This window comes from Hyperoodon ampullatus (genome assembly GCF_949752795.1).
Source record: "Hyperoodon ampullatus genome assembly, chromosome: 7".
Taxonomy (NCBI): Eukaryota; Metazoa; Chordata; class Mammalia; order Artiodactyla; family Ziphiidae; genus Hyperoodon; species Hyperoodon ampullatus.
In genome coordinates, this window is record NC_136920.1 from 16,989,853 (window position 1) to 17,006,321 (window position 16,469).

A 16,469-nucleotide genomic window follows, 5' to 3' on the forward strand; every position below is an offset into this window, starting at 1 on the left:
CTTCCACCTCAGTTTCCTTCTCTGAGGCATGCGCGCAGCTTCCAAGACCCTGGCTGCCGCTGCTGTCATGCCTTCCCTTCCTGCTATGGCGAGGGCTGAGGAGTTGCAGAGCCAGTCCTAGAGGTGGTCCCAAAAGATCCTCCCCATTTGCAGCCAACCCTGAATCCTCAGGTCCCTGGTGGTGTAGGAGGGGCTGACCTTTCTCACTTTGGGTCCCGTACATTTTAATCAGGTGAGCTGTGTGGCCAGCAGGGGGCAGTGCCAGCCAAACCTTGACTCTAGGGATTTCAAGGTAACCCTCATGCTGTAGAGTCAGGGGTAGGACCCCCTTTAGCCGTAGTTCATGCTCCCATTTTACAGAGAAGGAAGCTGAGGAAAAAACAGCGAAGGCAACATGCCCAGAGCACAAGTGAGAGCAGAGCTGGGACCCAGGCAGGGCCTCTCCCAGGAGCCAGGGGTCTGGGATGTCAACTTTGGATTTACAGCCGACTGCTCTTATCTATACATTCACGGGGGTGAGGGCTGGCATGAGGGTGTGGGTTAAAAATATTCATCTCATGAATATAAACAATTGAAATATGGCATAATTTTTATATTTCCATTTAGGTGTTTCTTCCTTTTTAAAAATCCAGACACTTTGAGAAAATTAAGTGGCCTGGGCTGTCTCCTTCCCTGAGACCCTGGACTGGGCCCCTGATGCCCAGCCCTGCCTGGGTCCCTGTCATCTTTCTTCTGCACACAGTGAGGGCCCCAACTTATTCCGAGGGTGCTGTGGTTTGAGCCCGTTCTAGGATGGTGAAGGGATGGCCCAAGGGATGGGCAGGGGCCTGGTCTGGGAGTTCCGACTCTCAGTCCTGAGGGTCACATTGCTTCCTGTTCGCAGAGCCCCTGTGTGCACAGGGCTTTGGATCGCTCTTCCCACAGAGACCCATCATCCCTCCTCCCTCCCTCAGCCCCTACTAACAGTCCCCAGGCTCACCTGGTGGGGGATGGGCAGCCTGGTCAGGGGGCTGAGGCCCAGCAGCGGGGTGGTGGCCATGGCGGCAGCGGCAGCCATGGCTGAGGAGGCAGCCAGAGGGTCCACGGGCAGCTCCGGGCTCTGCTCCTGCTTCACCATGACCGAGCACAGTTTGTGTCCCAGCACCCACGCTCCGTGTTCCACATCTAGGGAAGGGGGCAGGACCCAGGCTCAGGGGACTCCTAGAGCAGAGGGCTCAGCCCCTCTCCTGGCCCCTTGGAGCTGCTCTGGACAGGACTGTGGAGAGATGCTAGGGTATACCGGGAGGCAGGTGGAAAAGGGCAGGGGGCGGCGCTTGTGAGGTAGGAGGGCGGAGTGGGCTGGGGCCAGAAGAGGTGGGGGCATCTTCTTCATTCAGCAGTTTACAGAGTGGGCTTGGACAAACAGACCCCTCCTGACTGGCTGTGTGACTTTAGGTAAGTTGCTTAACCTCTCTGAGCCTTAGCTTCCTCATCTGTAGAAGTACCTGACAAGAAGTAAATGTTCAATAAATGGCAGCTATTGTGAATACAATTATTGTTATTCAGTAAACATCTGCTGAGCACCAAGCTAGGCGCTGGCGATCTGGTGAGAGTCACGAGCAGTTTAGTGCAGTTAGAACGCAAAGGGAAGGGGAAGATGGGGTCAGGGAGGCCAGCAGGGATGGCACGGCCTTGGAGCCGCGACTTTGTCCTAAAGGTAACAGGGAGGCACTGAAGAGTTTTAAGCATGCTCAGATTTGTAATGTTAAAAAAGATCATTCTGGGGCTTCCCTGGTGGCGCAGTGGTTTAGAGTCCGCCTGCTGATGCAGGGGACATGGGTTCGTGCCCCGGTCTGGGAAGATCCCACATGCCGTGGAGCGGCTGGGCCTGGCCATGGCTGCTGAGCTTGTGCGTCTGGAGCCTGGGCTCCGCAACGGGAGAGGCCACAACAGTGAGAGGCCTGCGTACCGCAAAAAAAATCATTCTGCCTGTGTGTGCAGACTGGCCCGGCAGAGGGAGGCAGGGAGACCCGCAGGAGGCTGTTGAAATTGTCCAGCGAGAGAAGGTGAGGCACATGCTAAGGCAGTGGCAGTGGGGATGGAGAGGAAGGAACATACTGGAGACAAATTTAGAAGGAAGAATCAACAGGACCTGGTGCCTGGGGGGGCATGTGGGGAGTAAGGGGTGATGCTCAGGTTTCCCAGGGCAGCGTCCACCTCGTGGGCCTCCTGGCCTCACCTGGGTCACAGGGCTGCTGGACATCCCCCCTTTTCCTGATGGGTGCCACTCGGAGTCAGCCCTGCCCCCGGTGGCCCCAGGACTTGGCTCTGGTGAGGCAGAGGTCTGAGGAGCCAGCGTGGGTGGGCTAGAGGGGACTCTAGCCTTTGGAACCCAGTGTGGGTGGGGAGAGGGGTCAGCAGCTGCCTGATCCCACCTCAGAGGCTAGGCCCCACCCTGCTGGGAGGCTGAGGGCCTGAGTTCTGGGCTGCAGGCTGCCCCTGGGCTCCAAGAACACCCACAATCTTCCCAAATTACAGGGCCAGCCCGCCGGCCTCCGGGAAGCTGCCCCCTGCAAAGGACCCACAGACAAACTGCTCTAAAAATAGACTTGGGGTGGTGAAGAGTTGCCGGGCTAGGAGGCTGTCCACCCCACACGCTACCCTTCCCCAGGCTGGGGCCTGACACCCCATCGAGGTGACCTCCAGAGGCTGGGCTGAGGCCAGGGCACACAGGGAAGTTGAGACCTCCACAGCCACGAGCCCTGGAGCCACTTAAAGCCCCAGAAGGTGTCCCTGCCTTCAAGCAGCTGGATGGGGGCCGCGTACAAAGTCCCGTCTCTGCCCCTGGGGAATCTCAAAGACCCTCAGAAGCAGCTCACACTTCTTGCACTGAGTCTAATTCTAACCTCTTGCTGCATATGAATTTGTGTATTCCTCCCACCAACCCTGGCGGCAGGCACTGCTATTCTGCCCATTTAATAGTTGAGAAGATTAAAACACTCACTCAAGACCATTGTCCTCCAAAGGGAAAGAGGAATAAGAACCCTGTTCATGGTTCTAGACATGATAGTTTTAATAGGACTTTTATACACATAAGGAAATAGTCACTAATTTTATTTATATATATATATAATACACACACACACACACACACACACACACACATATATGAAATGTGTTGGGCACTGACTGAGCTGGGTACTTTTCATATATATATTTTTAATCCTGCCCAGAATTCTCAAGATACCTAGTGTCTTCATTCTGTAATTGAGGAAACCGAGGTCCAGAGAGGTTAAGCAACTTGTTAAAGATCACACAACAGCCGGTTGAGGTGCCGGGATGCACACCAAAGCCAGTACCCTTTAGCGCCCCTTAAGGCCGGCAAGTGTGGTGGTGGCATGGGTGTGAGGTTTAGAATCAGGGGGCCTGCTTGCTCCCAAGTCCCTGCTCTCCATTTACTGTGTGCGTAACCTAAATAACTCAGCTTTCCTGAAATCTCATTTTCCTTATCAGACAAATGGGGAGTATGATAAAAGTGATTCTGACCTCACCTGTGAGTTGTGAGAAACAAATGAGATAAAAACACGAAGGTACTTTGTGAACTGGAGAGTGCTATAGAAATGTTTATTGTTATTCCCATTTGTAGATGAAGAAACTGAGGCTTATCAAGGCTAAGACATGTGTCCAAATATGATGGAGCCATATGAGGAAATGCCCATAGGTGGGGTACAGTCTGGAGTTCTCAAATGTTGATCACCTGAGAGGAAAAACTCAAAGGGCCCTTTGCTTAAAAGGAAGGGAGGTGGGGGAGAGGAGAGCTTTAGAGAACCCTACCTTTGGCAATAAAAGTAGGGTGCAGGGGAGTTCCCTGGTAGCCTAGTGGTTAGGATTCCGGGCTTTCACTGCCGGGGCCCGGGTTCGATCCCTGGTCGGGGAACTGAGATCCTGAGATCCGTGTGATGTGGCAAAAAAAAAAAAAAAAAAAAAAAAATAGGGTGCAGGTGTTTCGCCCAGGTAACATCTCAGAGGACATCACAGTGTGAGGAGGTGGTAAGGCTCTAGAGTCTTGGTGACTTGTCCACATTTATTGTTTAATCCTCCCCTCCCCCCAAGCTGTTCCATCTAAGTCTGGTTCCCAGACCTAAGCATGCATCAGAATCACCTGGAAGGCTGGATCCTCCCCACAGGGTTTCTGATCCAGCAGGTCTGGGTGGGACCTGAGAATCTGCATTTCTAACAAGTTCCCAGGTGCTGCCCCTGGTCTGGGACCCACCCTTTGCACATCACTGACCTAAGTCAGCCAAAGACCCTCTTGAGAAATGCCCTTCTGGGTCTGACTTGCGGAAGAACAAAAAGGCGGGGGAGCTCCTCTGAGAGGTTTTTGTGGGAGCCCCCTCGGGTCTGGTGTCCCTCCTCTGGGTCTGGTGTCCCTCCTCGGGTCTGGTACCCTGGGCCCCGCCACCCCTTCTTACCTTGGGTGGTGTCCTCCATCTTGATGGGCACAATGGGGCTCTGAGGTGCCGAGTCACCGCTCAGGGAGTAGCTGTGCTCGGCCTGGATGCCCGGCGTTGGGGAGTCCAGTTCCATGTCCAGTAGAGGGCTCTTCTCGTCCAGCACAGGGTCATCAAAGAAACTGCTGAACAGGTCGTTGGAGAAGTCCTCCATGTTCTCTGCAAAGTGGTCCAGGTGCTCAGGGAAGTGCTAGCAAAGGGGGAGGGGAGAGGAGGGAGTCAGCTCACCCTGGACAGGGGGTGCAGATGCTGCTCTGGTGGTGCCACCAGCCCTGCCACCACCACTGCTGTCCCCGCAACCTCCCCCTTACTCTTCCCTCCATCATTAATACCACCACCACCACCACCAACTTCCCCCCGGCCCACATCATCATACCAACTATTATCATTTCTATCACTACTGTCACCCCGTCATCACATTACTGCCACCACCACCTCCACTGCCCTCTCTAGCCTCTCCATCAGTATCCTCAAGGATGAGTCCTGGATGGTGTGAAAGAATCCAGGCGATAGGACACAGGGCTTTAGTGTTGGCTCTGTGACCTTGGTCAAATCACTTAGATTGCCCAAGTCTGTTTCTCAGTCCACCCTACTTCTTTCATGGGAGGACTAAGTACTAAAGAATAAGTGTATCTATGCCAGCAAGTTTGCATTCCAAAGGCAATATCAGTGACTTTTGTATTCTCTTTTGCTGGAATGCAAGGTGGTGAGATTATTGAGGACTCTGCCCCCCTCATTAGTACAGTCTCCACTTGTCCACATGCCTCCAGTGTCTCCCTTTTCCCAGCCATTCTTTATACCAAGAAATTAGGCTCCAGAGCCATATCATTTGGATTTGAATCCTGGCCCTGATGCTCCTAGCTATGACTCAGTGCCGTTCAAACTGTGGGTGGTGACTCATTAATGGGTTGTGAAATCAATTTAGTAGGTCACGACCAGAATTTAAGAAAAAAGAAAACAGAACAAAATAGAGTAGAAAAATATCAGAGTGCCCATAGGGAAGTTAAACACTTGGTAGATTTTTTTAATATCAGTTGTGTGTGTGTGTGTGTGTGTGTGTGTACGTTCTTGGGAAGGATGTAAAATATTTCTCAGAAACAAAATAGTCTGAAAAACATTGGTCTCCACGATCCTGGGAAAGTTGATTAATGTCTCTGTGTTTCATTTCCTCCTTTGTACAGTGGGGATGATAATAGTTCCTATCTGCTAGGGTTATTGTAAAAATAAAACAAGTTAATGCACGTCAAGCACTTAGAATAGTCCCTGGTACATAGTAGTTACTCAACAAACCTCTTATTAGTAAAGCCTCCAGTGGCTGGCACATAGGAGGTGCTTGTTTTTTCTCTCTAAAGAATTATAAATATGTAAGGAAATGTTGTTCATTCTTTTTTTTTTTCTGGACACACCACACAGCATGTGGGATCTTAGTTCCCTGACCAGGGATTGAACCTGTGCCCCCTGCAGTGGAAGCACAGAGTCTTAACCACTGAACCGCCAGGGGAGCTCCCTGTTCATTCATTTTTTACTGACTGAATGAATTTGCTGGGGCTTTGCTTCTGGCCCTGGGGTCCCACCTGGAGAGTGGGTAAGGGCTGACTTCTGGAGTCTGGAGTTGTTGGCTTTCTGGCCTGGAATACTTGGAGCCTGTCCTAGTCTGGAAGGGATGAGCAGAAAAGCCCTCTGTCTGAGAATAAGATTCAGAGCCACATGAGCATCTGTGTGTGGGGGGCAGGGGATGAGCCCAAGCTCTGCAGATAAGCTTGCTTTTGACTCCTAGCTCACTCCTTGCTAAGTTTACTTCACTTCTCTGGGTCTCAGTTTCCTCATCTGTAAGGGGGAAATAATAGTTCCTACCTCACAGTGTTGTAATGAGGATCAAATATTTGTTAGGTGCTTAATGCTACCCTCATAGGATTATGAGGATAAAATGAGGAAATACATATAACACATGTATACAAATAACATATGTATATATCTATACAGCAAACACATGTAACACTGAGAACAGGGCCTAGAATGCAGTGAGTGCTCAATAACTGTTAGCCATTGTTATTATCAAAAGCCTAACTCTGGACCTGAGGTGAACGGAGCCTGGAGCCAATGCAGGGAGGTGGCTTGGTCCTCCCCCCAAACAAACATGGATCAGAGAATCCATGATAAAATGAGTTCAGAATCCCATCGTCTTAAGTACTCTCTCCTCTCCCCAGCTTGTCAGAACTTACCATCCCTATCCTACACTTTTCTTGTGGTTTTAACTTTCTGAAGTGCTTTCATGCACATTGCCTTATCTAATCCTCACAATTACCCAAGGAGACAAGGAAGTTGCATATCTATATTTGACAGGTAGGGAACCCGAGGCTTAGGGAGCCAAGGAAAGCAGGGAAGCATCCACAACCACAGTCACACCCCAGTCCTCCCCCAATGGCAGCAAACATTCCCCTGATCAGGAATTGCCCGTCTGTCAGACTGTGAACTCCCTGAGGTAGTAGGGTCTGGACTTGTTCACCTGCTGGGTCCCATCCCCTGGCCCAGGATAGACACTCAACAGCTACTGGTGGAGGGACAGGGCCTTGTACCCCAGAGGGCAACGCCATCAGTATGTCATTCGTCCCATCAATGCCTGGGGTGAGGCAGTACCAGGAAGTCAGAGGCTCAACAAGTCTCCAAGACTGTGATCCCAGCCAAAGGCCATTTACAGGGTGCAATGCCCCCCAGCCAACTAGCCAGCCACAGTCTGGACTGTGCTAGCTACACCCTCAGCAGAGTCTGGGTCAGCCCACCTGGGGGCGCCCTCTCTCTCTCTCTCTCTCTCTCTCTCTCTCTCTCTCTCTCAGGGTCTCTCAAAGGCCTGGTGTGAGGCCCAGGGGGAGGGGGTTGTGAAGAGCCTAGTGAGTCAGCTGCTAAGGTATTTCTTCGGCAGCTGCTTCTCAGGCGATAAGGGTTTGCCAAACCCTTTCCCCGGGCCTGGGAGAGGAGAGAAGCTTCCTCCAGTCTGGGCCGGGGTCCCTAAAGGATTCCAGGCAGATGAGCCAGGTCCTTCTCAGAGACCCCTTTTGGGGTGCCCGCAGGCACCTGCTGAGGGAGATCAGTTGGTCCCTGCTTTGTGAACAGTCCCACCCCACCTGCTGGAGACAGCAGCAAAGGCCCAGCAGGACAGAGCTTCCAGAGGGTGGGAGCCAAGTGGAAGGGGAGGGCGGCCAAGGGGCAGGCGGATTGGGGGTGGGGGACACTCAGAGAACCCAGTCCTCCTTGCTCAGGTCTTCACTGTGTGCTGGGTGGACCTCTGGGGGCAACGGTGGGATGTCCCATCATCCCCAGGCCCACCTCCTGCTCATGCGAGCGTGCCAGAGGGCCTCCCTTTAGAGAGCTTTGAGCCCTATTTCTATCTGGTGTCTGGCCTCTCAGAGCAGCCCAGTTATGGCTGGTTTATACCATCAATTTAGAGGCAGAAGGGACATGAGAAAGCCCATGGTCCACGCCCCCTCTCCCCACTTGCTAATGAGGAAACTGAGGTCCAGAGAGGGACCTACCAGGGTCACACAGTGAGTTGGTGATGCTGAGGGAGGGGTTATCCGTAGCTCTGGGGCTGCACAGGAATGTGGAGCAACTTCTCCTTCCTGTCCTCTCTTCTTCCTCTGTACCCACCCTCCCACCAGCCCTGGAAAGCCCCCTCTGGAGACCTAGGGCCTCCTCAGCTTCAGCAAGGCCCCTTGTCCCTTCTCCTACCCCCCAAAACCACACCCAGCTCTTTCTCCAGTTCACACACAAAAAGTTCAGGTTTCAGACTACCTGATGGAAAATGATTGGGGGTGGGAGGCAGGATTCTATAGACGGCAGGGAGTCAACGTTCTGAGGGGGATAGGGTTCTCCTGGGGGTGAGCGTTCTACCGGGGGTGCCTTTCCAAGCAACTGGGGTGGGAAGCCTGAGAAGGAAATATTATGATTTGTTTCCCTCCTTGTTGAAGACTTTTTCCAACAGTCTTGCCAATGTAAGCTCCTTCTCGGCTGCCACGCGCAGCCGGCGCCGGCTCCCCTCTCTTGGAGGACAGGTCCCGAGCTCTCGGGCTCTCAGCCCCGCGCACCCCTCCCCCTCCGCAGCATCTCCTCCCGGAGCCGGGTCTCAGTCGCCAACCCTTTAAGTTTAAAGGAGAATGTCCAGTCGGCCCCGCGTGGCCCACGAAAGGTTAACGCCTGCGCGCGGGGGGCTGCCCCGCGCCGGAGCCCAGCATGCTCATTGGTCGGATCTGCGGAGGTCGTGGCCAATGGGAGGAGGCTGCGAGACGCCCGCCGCTGGAGCCGCGAGGAGGGGGCGGGAGGAAGGCACGGCTCGCGCGGGGGAGGGTTCGCGGCCTCCGCCGAAGGCGCGGGCTACGTCAGGTTAGAGTGTGTTTGCCTTGTGTCCCTTTCTGCACCTGGGGCAGAGGCAGAAATGGCCCCTTTGAGCTTTCAGGTGCCCCTGGCAGTTCTATGGTGCCCTAAGACCCTTATCAGCTGCGTGGCCTCGACCCCGCACCGGGAGCCCGAGGAAGTGAAGACAGAGGGGAGGCCAGGCCCCAATTCTTAAGTTCCTTCACGGCTCTTCCAGCTCAGCTCCTTCCTTCCCTCCTCGAATAATCCTACCTTGGGCTCATTGATGGGGCAACGGGGTCTCTGTCCCAGGTAGGGGAGGTGGGACACTCCTGGGCGGTAATAGCGCCGTCTGAGGCGCTCAGTTCCCCTCTCCTCATTCCTCCTGGGGGTCGATGCAGAGAGAAGGAAAAGCTCTGGGGGCGTGGCTGTCACCTGAGGGTGTGTGTGGGAAAGAGGTTCCCCCACCTGCTGCAGTCTGAGAGCGCCCCCTTCTCTCTGGCCCCTACCCCTCGGCGCCTGCACCCCCATCCCGGGCTTCTCCTCCTCCCCCGGTCCAGGCTGATTCAGTCTGTGTTTGGGGAAAGGAGGGAGGAGGCCGGAGTGGGTCCAGGCTGAGCTGTGGGATAAGGAGTGGGGGGAATGCCGAGCCCGGACATTCCTTCCGAGAGAGTGAGCTCTGGGGAGCGATGGGAGGAGAGTCCTCTCACATTTCCCCTTCCCCTCCCCCGCAGGTTAGCTCCCCCCCCCCACACTGACCCATACATTCCGGGACGGTTACTTGCCTCGTGGTCACTAGAAAATTGCCCCCATTTCTAGCTGAAGGGCCACCAGTCTGAGTCACTGTTGTGCCCTGTGTGCGGCGGTGAGGGGTGGGGAGTAGGGTCAAGAGAGAGCAGGGAGGGGCTTGGGGAAGGGAGGTGGGCCCCTGGGTACCCCGTGGTCCTCCTAGTCCTGAAGCATCACCATCCAGTCATTTGGGGATAGGGGGAGATCCAGGCATCTTCCCAGAGCTAGACTGGAAGGCTGTCCTATGAAGGAAAAAAGGCCCTAGACTCAGACTCAGGAGGCCCCAGTTCAAGATCCATCTGTGCTGTGAGACCTGGGCAGGGGCAAGTGGTGTCTCCTCTCTAGGCCTGTTTCCCCATCCAATCCCCAACATAGTCTGTGTTCCTACTGAGGCAGGGGTGGCAGGCATAGGGTGAAGTGGACTAGTCATCAGAAAGTGGCCTCTTTTCCTCTGCTCTGGCATCTCTGGGGACTGTGAAAGGACAGAGCCAGTTTTCCTCATCCCTGGAGCCAGCCCCTCCCTGAGCCTTCCTGGCAGGGCACAGGGGTGAAGGGAAGCACATTGTTCCAGCCTCCAACCTCACTCTCGTCCCCCATTCCCCACAGGCCCGGGGAAGGCGGCTGCTGAGGTTTCATATTTTCCCCCTACCGAACTCTTCACCACAGAGCCCAAGTCCAAATAAGCAGAAATGCTTCCCTGTGTGTGTGTGTGCGCTTGTGCACGTGCGTGTGCATATGTGTGTGCACATGCTACACAGACGTGGGCTGTGAGGTTCTTTCTTACACAGGGAAACACCATCTCCCTGACACCACACAACATAAGATCCCCACATTTAGACACATTCAGACTGTTCCCTATACAGCCTGGCACAGATACTAATGCACATACACACTCTCTGGGCTCACATAGGCTGACACTGGCAGGCACTGACACAGACCCAACAAGGAAACACTCCTCAGATGTGATCAGACAGACACAGACTCCCATGTGCGCACACACACACACATATGTGCAGTTACCCCAGACAGTCACGGTCACAGACGTGGGCATGCACACTCACACACAAACACACACAACATCTCAACACCACAGCACTGAATGCTGACTGTGCCAAGCCACATGCCTGAGTCATGTGACCCCCAGCGAGGGAGCGTTGGGAGTCCTGGGCTTGCCTGGGGCTGGGACGGTGAGGGCTGGGACGGGAGGAAGAGGTACCATGGGGATTGAGCTCTTCTGTGCCTGTGTGCTGGAGAAAAGAAGTGGGAGAGGAAAGGGCAGGCTGGTGCCCACCACAGGCTGCCACTGTGCAGAGCAGGGTCCACAGTCTCTGGAGCCCCCAGCCCTGTTAGTCTGGCTCTCCAGTTCCCCCTCCTGACACTGTGGTAGCCCTTCCCTGGCCGGATCACAGGTCCCTCAGGAAAGTGAAGAGCTGGCCTACAGGTTCCCAGCCAGCCCCTGGCATCTTCTGACCAGGCGGCCCATGTGCTGTGGCCCAACCTTGGCGTGGGTGCCAGGTACTGTCTGGGCAGAAGGAAGCCATGGCAGTTAGTGCTGCCGCCCAGGGCTGGGATTAGCTGTGACTGGCACCACTGAGGGCACAGCAGCCCAGGGTCTGGCTGCTGGAGATGTTGGTCCATAGGCAGTAGCCAGAGGATCCCTGTGGGACAGCTCAGGACCCTGGAGACTAAGTGCCAGGGCTGGCGCTGGGGGCCTCTGGAGAATAAGGGCATCTAGTCCCATCCACTTATTCATCACTCGTGCATTTGTTCAGTGTTTACTGAGGACCTACTGTGTGCCCAACCCTGTGGATACAGAGATGAACAAAGCCCAGTTCCTGCTCCCAAAGGGCTTCCTGACTAGTGGTGTGACCACCCATTTATGAAGGTAGGTCCAAGGCTTGAACTCTGATCTGTCTCCAGAATATTCTCCACCTTGGGATCTTCTAACATAAATATGACTATGTGACTCCCCTGCTCACTATCCACTAATGACTTCCTCTGCCCTTAGGATAGATTCCAACTTCCTTAGTATAGCTCGAAATGATCCAGCCATGTCACCTCTGTGTCTCGCTGTGTCCACTTCTCATCCGTGTCTCCAAAGCCTAGCACTGGTCCCAGCACATGGTAGGTGCTCAGCTCTTTGCTGAGTGACTGAGTGACTGGCTGAATGAGTGGGCGAATGAAGGAATGTGCCAGTGAGCAAATGGACTGAGGCTTTTCCTTCTGCAGCTGAGCCTCCAGGAGTGACTGCCCTGAGTTCCGCTCTGCTGCCAGCCTGCTCCTGCCCCAGGCAGTTTCCATGCGCCTGGACGCCTTCCCTCGGCTCCTCCCTGGTGGGGCCTGTTGTACCCATTCTCTGGGTTGTTCCTTCCCAAGGCCTTTTTGCTCTTAAGCCCCAGCCAGACCAGGTACCTGGGGACCACAGCCCCCAACTCAGCTCTGGAGGAACTGTCCCCAGGGTTAGGCCAGGTCTGAGAGGATAAACGGAGCCCAGTGGCCAACCAGCCGAGCTGCTCTTCCGGCCCCTGGCCAGCTGGAAGGCCCTCTTGGGCTGGAGCCTGCCACCAGGCTCTGGCTGGAATTCCCTTGGCCTCTTCCCTCTCCTCTGTGCACTCAGCATTCGGCCTCTGGCTTCCTCAGCGGTCCCGGGCCTGTCTGAGTTGTCCTCAGGTTTTATTTTTGGAAGAAGTTGCATTCTCTCTCCTTATTTACTCCCTTCCTTCAGGGAAGGTGTGGGACCCCTGGGCTCGGCTGGGGATCAGGCTGTGACTCCAGCCCCTGGGGTTTGGACTCCTCTGGGGCTCCAAGGAGGGGACCTCCAAAGATTCCTGACCGATCTGATGCTTCAAAGCCATCTGACTCTGCCCTCCTTCCCCCACCCAGTGTGTGACTAATGCCTGCCCCTGCCCTTCTTGAAGAGCCCCACATTGGCCAAAAGAAATCCCTACAATTTTAGAGCTGAAAGGAATTCTGGCATCATTAGGTCCATCTCCTTTTACTTGTAGAAGCAATGTAGTTCAATGGTTATAAGCAAGAGAGGCAGACAGATCCAGTTCTAATCCTGGCTCTGCTGCCTACTGTGTAGCCTTGGGCAAGTTACTTAACCTTTCTGAGCCTCTGTCTCAGCTATAAAATAGGGGTACTTATATCTACGCCACCTGTGAGGTTGCTGTGAGGGTTAAATGAGACAACATTTTTAAAGTGCTTTGTACAATGCAAGACACATAGAAGGCTCTTTTCAAATGTAGCTATTATTATTATTATTATCATTACAGAGAGGAAAACTGAGAGCCAAGGGAAGGAATGGACTTGCCCAGGATCACATAGCTCAAGGTAAGCAGCCATTCCCAGAGTCTTTCCTCTGTCTCCATCTCCCTTCCAAGGAGAAGGGAGGGGGCAGGCACCAGCCCAAAGGAGGAATCTCCTTGAGTCAGTCGCATGGGCAAACCCCTGGTCTTCCATGGCTGCCTCCTGCATCAGGCCCGGGCCCTCCTCTGACTCAGGCATTTCCTCCACTGCCCCAGGGGCTTCTTGCTCACTGGGGTGAGAGGTCCAGGGAGGAGACCCCAGGCTGAGGGTCCACCTCAGCCCCAAGGTGGACCCCAGGCCAGCGGGACTATGAGAGGAGGGGGAAATGCTGGGTCCTGACATCACAGAGCAGAGAAGCTGGAGCCACAGCCATGCAGGCCAGCTGGGGCCCTTCCAGCACGTCCAGATGTCTCAGGAATGTGCTGAGCTGGGAACCACCTCACTCCTTCCCTCACCACCCCCAAGCCCTCATCCCCTCATATGCTTGCTCAAGCTCTGCCTCTGCCCCGCCCCCTACCCTTCCTCTTTCATCTCTCCCTGGGAGAGCCTTGTGTCCACTGTCCCTCTGGTTCCTTGCCACAGTCCAGCTGCCTCTCAGACCTCTGAAGGGGTCACCAGAGGCAAGAGCCCTTCCCCTTCTGCAGACCCCCTGGTCTGACTAAGACGGGTGGTGGGGGAGATGGAAGCCTGAGCTAACTGGGAGGGGAAAGTTCTGAGCAGATAGTGCCTGCCAGATCCCAAATGTGGAACTGATTTGCAGCCCTGGGAGAGAAAGGGGTGAAGGCTTTGGGGTGGTAGAGGGCAGGGTTGGGCCTCTTCTCCGGGAGGATGATGAAAGGGGCTTTGGGTATCTTGTCCCAGTTGATGGGTGGGAGGGCCAAGGAGAGGAGGTGCCAAGCTGGGCTGGGCTCAGAAGGAGGGCTCAGATCCTTCTAGGCTGCTGGGATCAATGGGGACATGCTTTGCCTGATAGTGGAGGGTCCTGAGGGGGTGAGGGAACCCCATTAGGGTCTTGGGGTTGGGCCAGGAGGCAGGACATGGTTCAGACTGGAGCTCTCAGCCCCAAAGAGGGACAGCTTGTGTCTCTGCAAGGGTGGAGTTGCCTTGGGCCTCCCCAGGCCAGCCTGGCCCCAAGTGCTGGGGATGAGAGAGCCAGAAGAACTGGTGCTCCTGGCCAGTGTGAGGGTGACATCAGGGCAGGAGGTAGAAATCAGAGGAGAGAAGGGACCTGGGGTCAGTTGCTGCCTCGGCCTGCTCTGGGCACAGAGAGGGGCCCACGATGCTGTCTTGAGGGAGAGGCCCTGATCATCCAGACAGGCTGACAGCTGGGATGCCCTAATGGACTCTAGACCTCCTAGCACTGAGACGGTTCAGGGGAGCTGGGACCACTGCCCTGTCCAGCTCAGAACTATCATTGAGAACTATCACTGGCTCCCTTCTGCCTGCTGAAAAAACTCCCAGCTCCTAAGCACAGCATTCAAGCTTTGTCACAAATTGATCTCAACTTTCCACTATAGCTGGAACCCCTCATCTTTCCTTTCCCTCCAGCCTCATTGGATGACTGCTCCCAGTTCCTTAAACCTGCTGTAAGCTCCATGGCTGCAGGGCCTTTGCTTGTACCATTCCCTGTGCCTGGAAGGCCTTTGCCTTTTATCTCCTCATTCTAATTCCTATCATCCTTTAAGGCCCAACTCAGTGCTGCTTCCTCCAGGAAGCCTTCCTTGATCACCCAGCTGGAGGAGTCCTCTCTGTCTTATACCACTGTAGCATTCATAGGCCACTGGTTAATATCATGCCTTGAACTCTAATTATGCACAATGGGACCCATCTCTCCTTCTAAACTTTAACCACCTTGAGGGTAAGATATAGGATGGATTTCATCCTCAAACCCTCTGCAGGGCTTCACACAGGGACTGGCATACAGTATACCTAATAACAATAATAGCTAATATTTATATGCCAGGCACTGTTCTAGTTCCTTCCATGCAGTACCTGATTTAAGTTTCAGAAGATCAGGTAGGTACTATTAGTACTGCCATTGAATGGTTAAGGAAACTGAGGCACAGAGAAGTTAAGTAGCTTACCCAGTTTATTCAGTTAGCAAGTGGCTGAGCCAGGATTTGAACCCAAGCTCTGACTGCAGAGCTTGTGCTCTTAAGCACACACGACAACACTGGATGTTGAAGGAATAATGACCGATTTCCTGCTGTCCCATCCCAGCACCTAGTACAGGGCCAGATACAAAATATGGGCCCCCATTCCAGGCACTGGGTCCTCACCTGGGGCCCCAGGTTTGCTCATCCCTGGCCATCCCTCTCCTGATTCCCAGAAAGACATAGCCTGAGAAGAGGCCTGGGGTCTTTTGCCTTTACCCAAAGAAAACAGCCTTTCAGCTCCAGAGATGTCCAACATGTAGGCAAATAAAATCCCTATGATTAGGGGTCAACAAAGGGACGAAGATGGGACATTTCTCCAAGGGCAGTCCAATGCTGAGGACCGTCCTTTCGGGCAGTGACAGCAACAATCAGAATAAAAATAGCAGCAACAACTACTGTTTATAGGGGGCTTGCCGTGTGCCATGCACTGTGCTAGGATCTCTGCAAGAGTTGTCTAACTGAGTTCTTGTAAGAACCCTGTGTGCTACAGTCATCCTTACGTAATGGATGAGGAAAATAAGCTCAGAGACGTTAAGGCACCTGTCCAAGCTCACACAGATGACAAGTGGTGAGAGCCAGGATTTGCTCCCAGGTCTGGGCAGGGCTAAAACCGACCACTAATGGTCACCCCACCCCACCTCAGGTATGGCTTGGCTCCCCAGTGCTTGTCGAGGTATCTGCCATCTGACCTGTGGACTTGCTGTCAGGTGGGGTCTGGGAATAGACACCAGGTCTCAGGAGAATTTCTGTTCAGAATCTGCCTGGAGTGGAATGGATTTAGAGTCTACAGCTCAACTTTTCCCCAAGCTCATGCAACTTTGAGAGCCCAGGATATTGAGAGCTGGGTCGATTTCTTTAGCTGGGTAGTGAGTACCCAGGTACCCATTTTATTACACTTTGTAATTCATATACATGCATTATATATATTCTCTTATATGCACGATACATTTCATAATAGAAAAGGCCACCATAATTAGGAGATTGGGATTAACATATACACACTACTATATATAAAACAGATAACTAACAAGGACATACTGTATAGCACAGGGAACTCTACTCAATATTCTGTAATAACCTATATGGGAAAAGAATCTGAAAAAGAATGTGTATATATATATATATATATATATATATATATATATGACTGATTCACTTTGTTGTACACCTGAAACTAGCACAACATTGTAAATCAACTATACTCCAATAAAAAAAAAAAAAAAAAAAAGGCCATCATGATAGAGTGAAAGGTAGATGTAGGATTTAGGTTAAGATTCACTACTTGTAAATAAAATCCACCTAAAAAAAGAAAAGTACCATCAAAGCTGGAAGTGTGGAAGTATCCTTTCTCCCATTACCCATCCATCCACTCGTTCAT

General features: G+C 53.4%; 1 protein-coding gene across 2 annotated transcripts in view; it reads right to left on the minus strand.

Moving 5' to 3' along the window:
• The window catches only part of CREB3L1 (cAMP responsive element binding protein 3 like 1), a gene marked incomplete at its 5' end in the record, with an annotated part of 34,115 nt that overhangs the window by 10,573 nt on the left and 7,073 nt on the right, over positions 1-16,469 (minus strand). Inside the window, 2 exons of one of the 2 annotated variants that reach the window (XM_079709076.1) lie at positions 980-1,164; positions 4,452-4,680. In XM_079709076.1, the coding sequence (XP_079565202.1) occupies positions 980-1,164; positions 4,452-4,680 (414 nt within the window). The remainder of the gene's footprint in view (positions 1-979; positions 1,165-4,451; positions 4,681-16,469) is intronic. The other variant, XM_079709077.1, reaches the window with a different exon arrangement.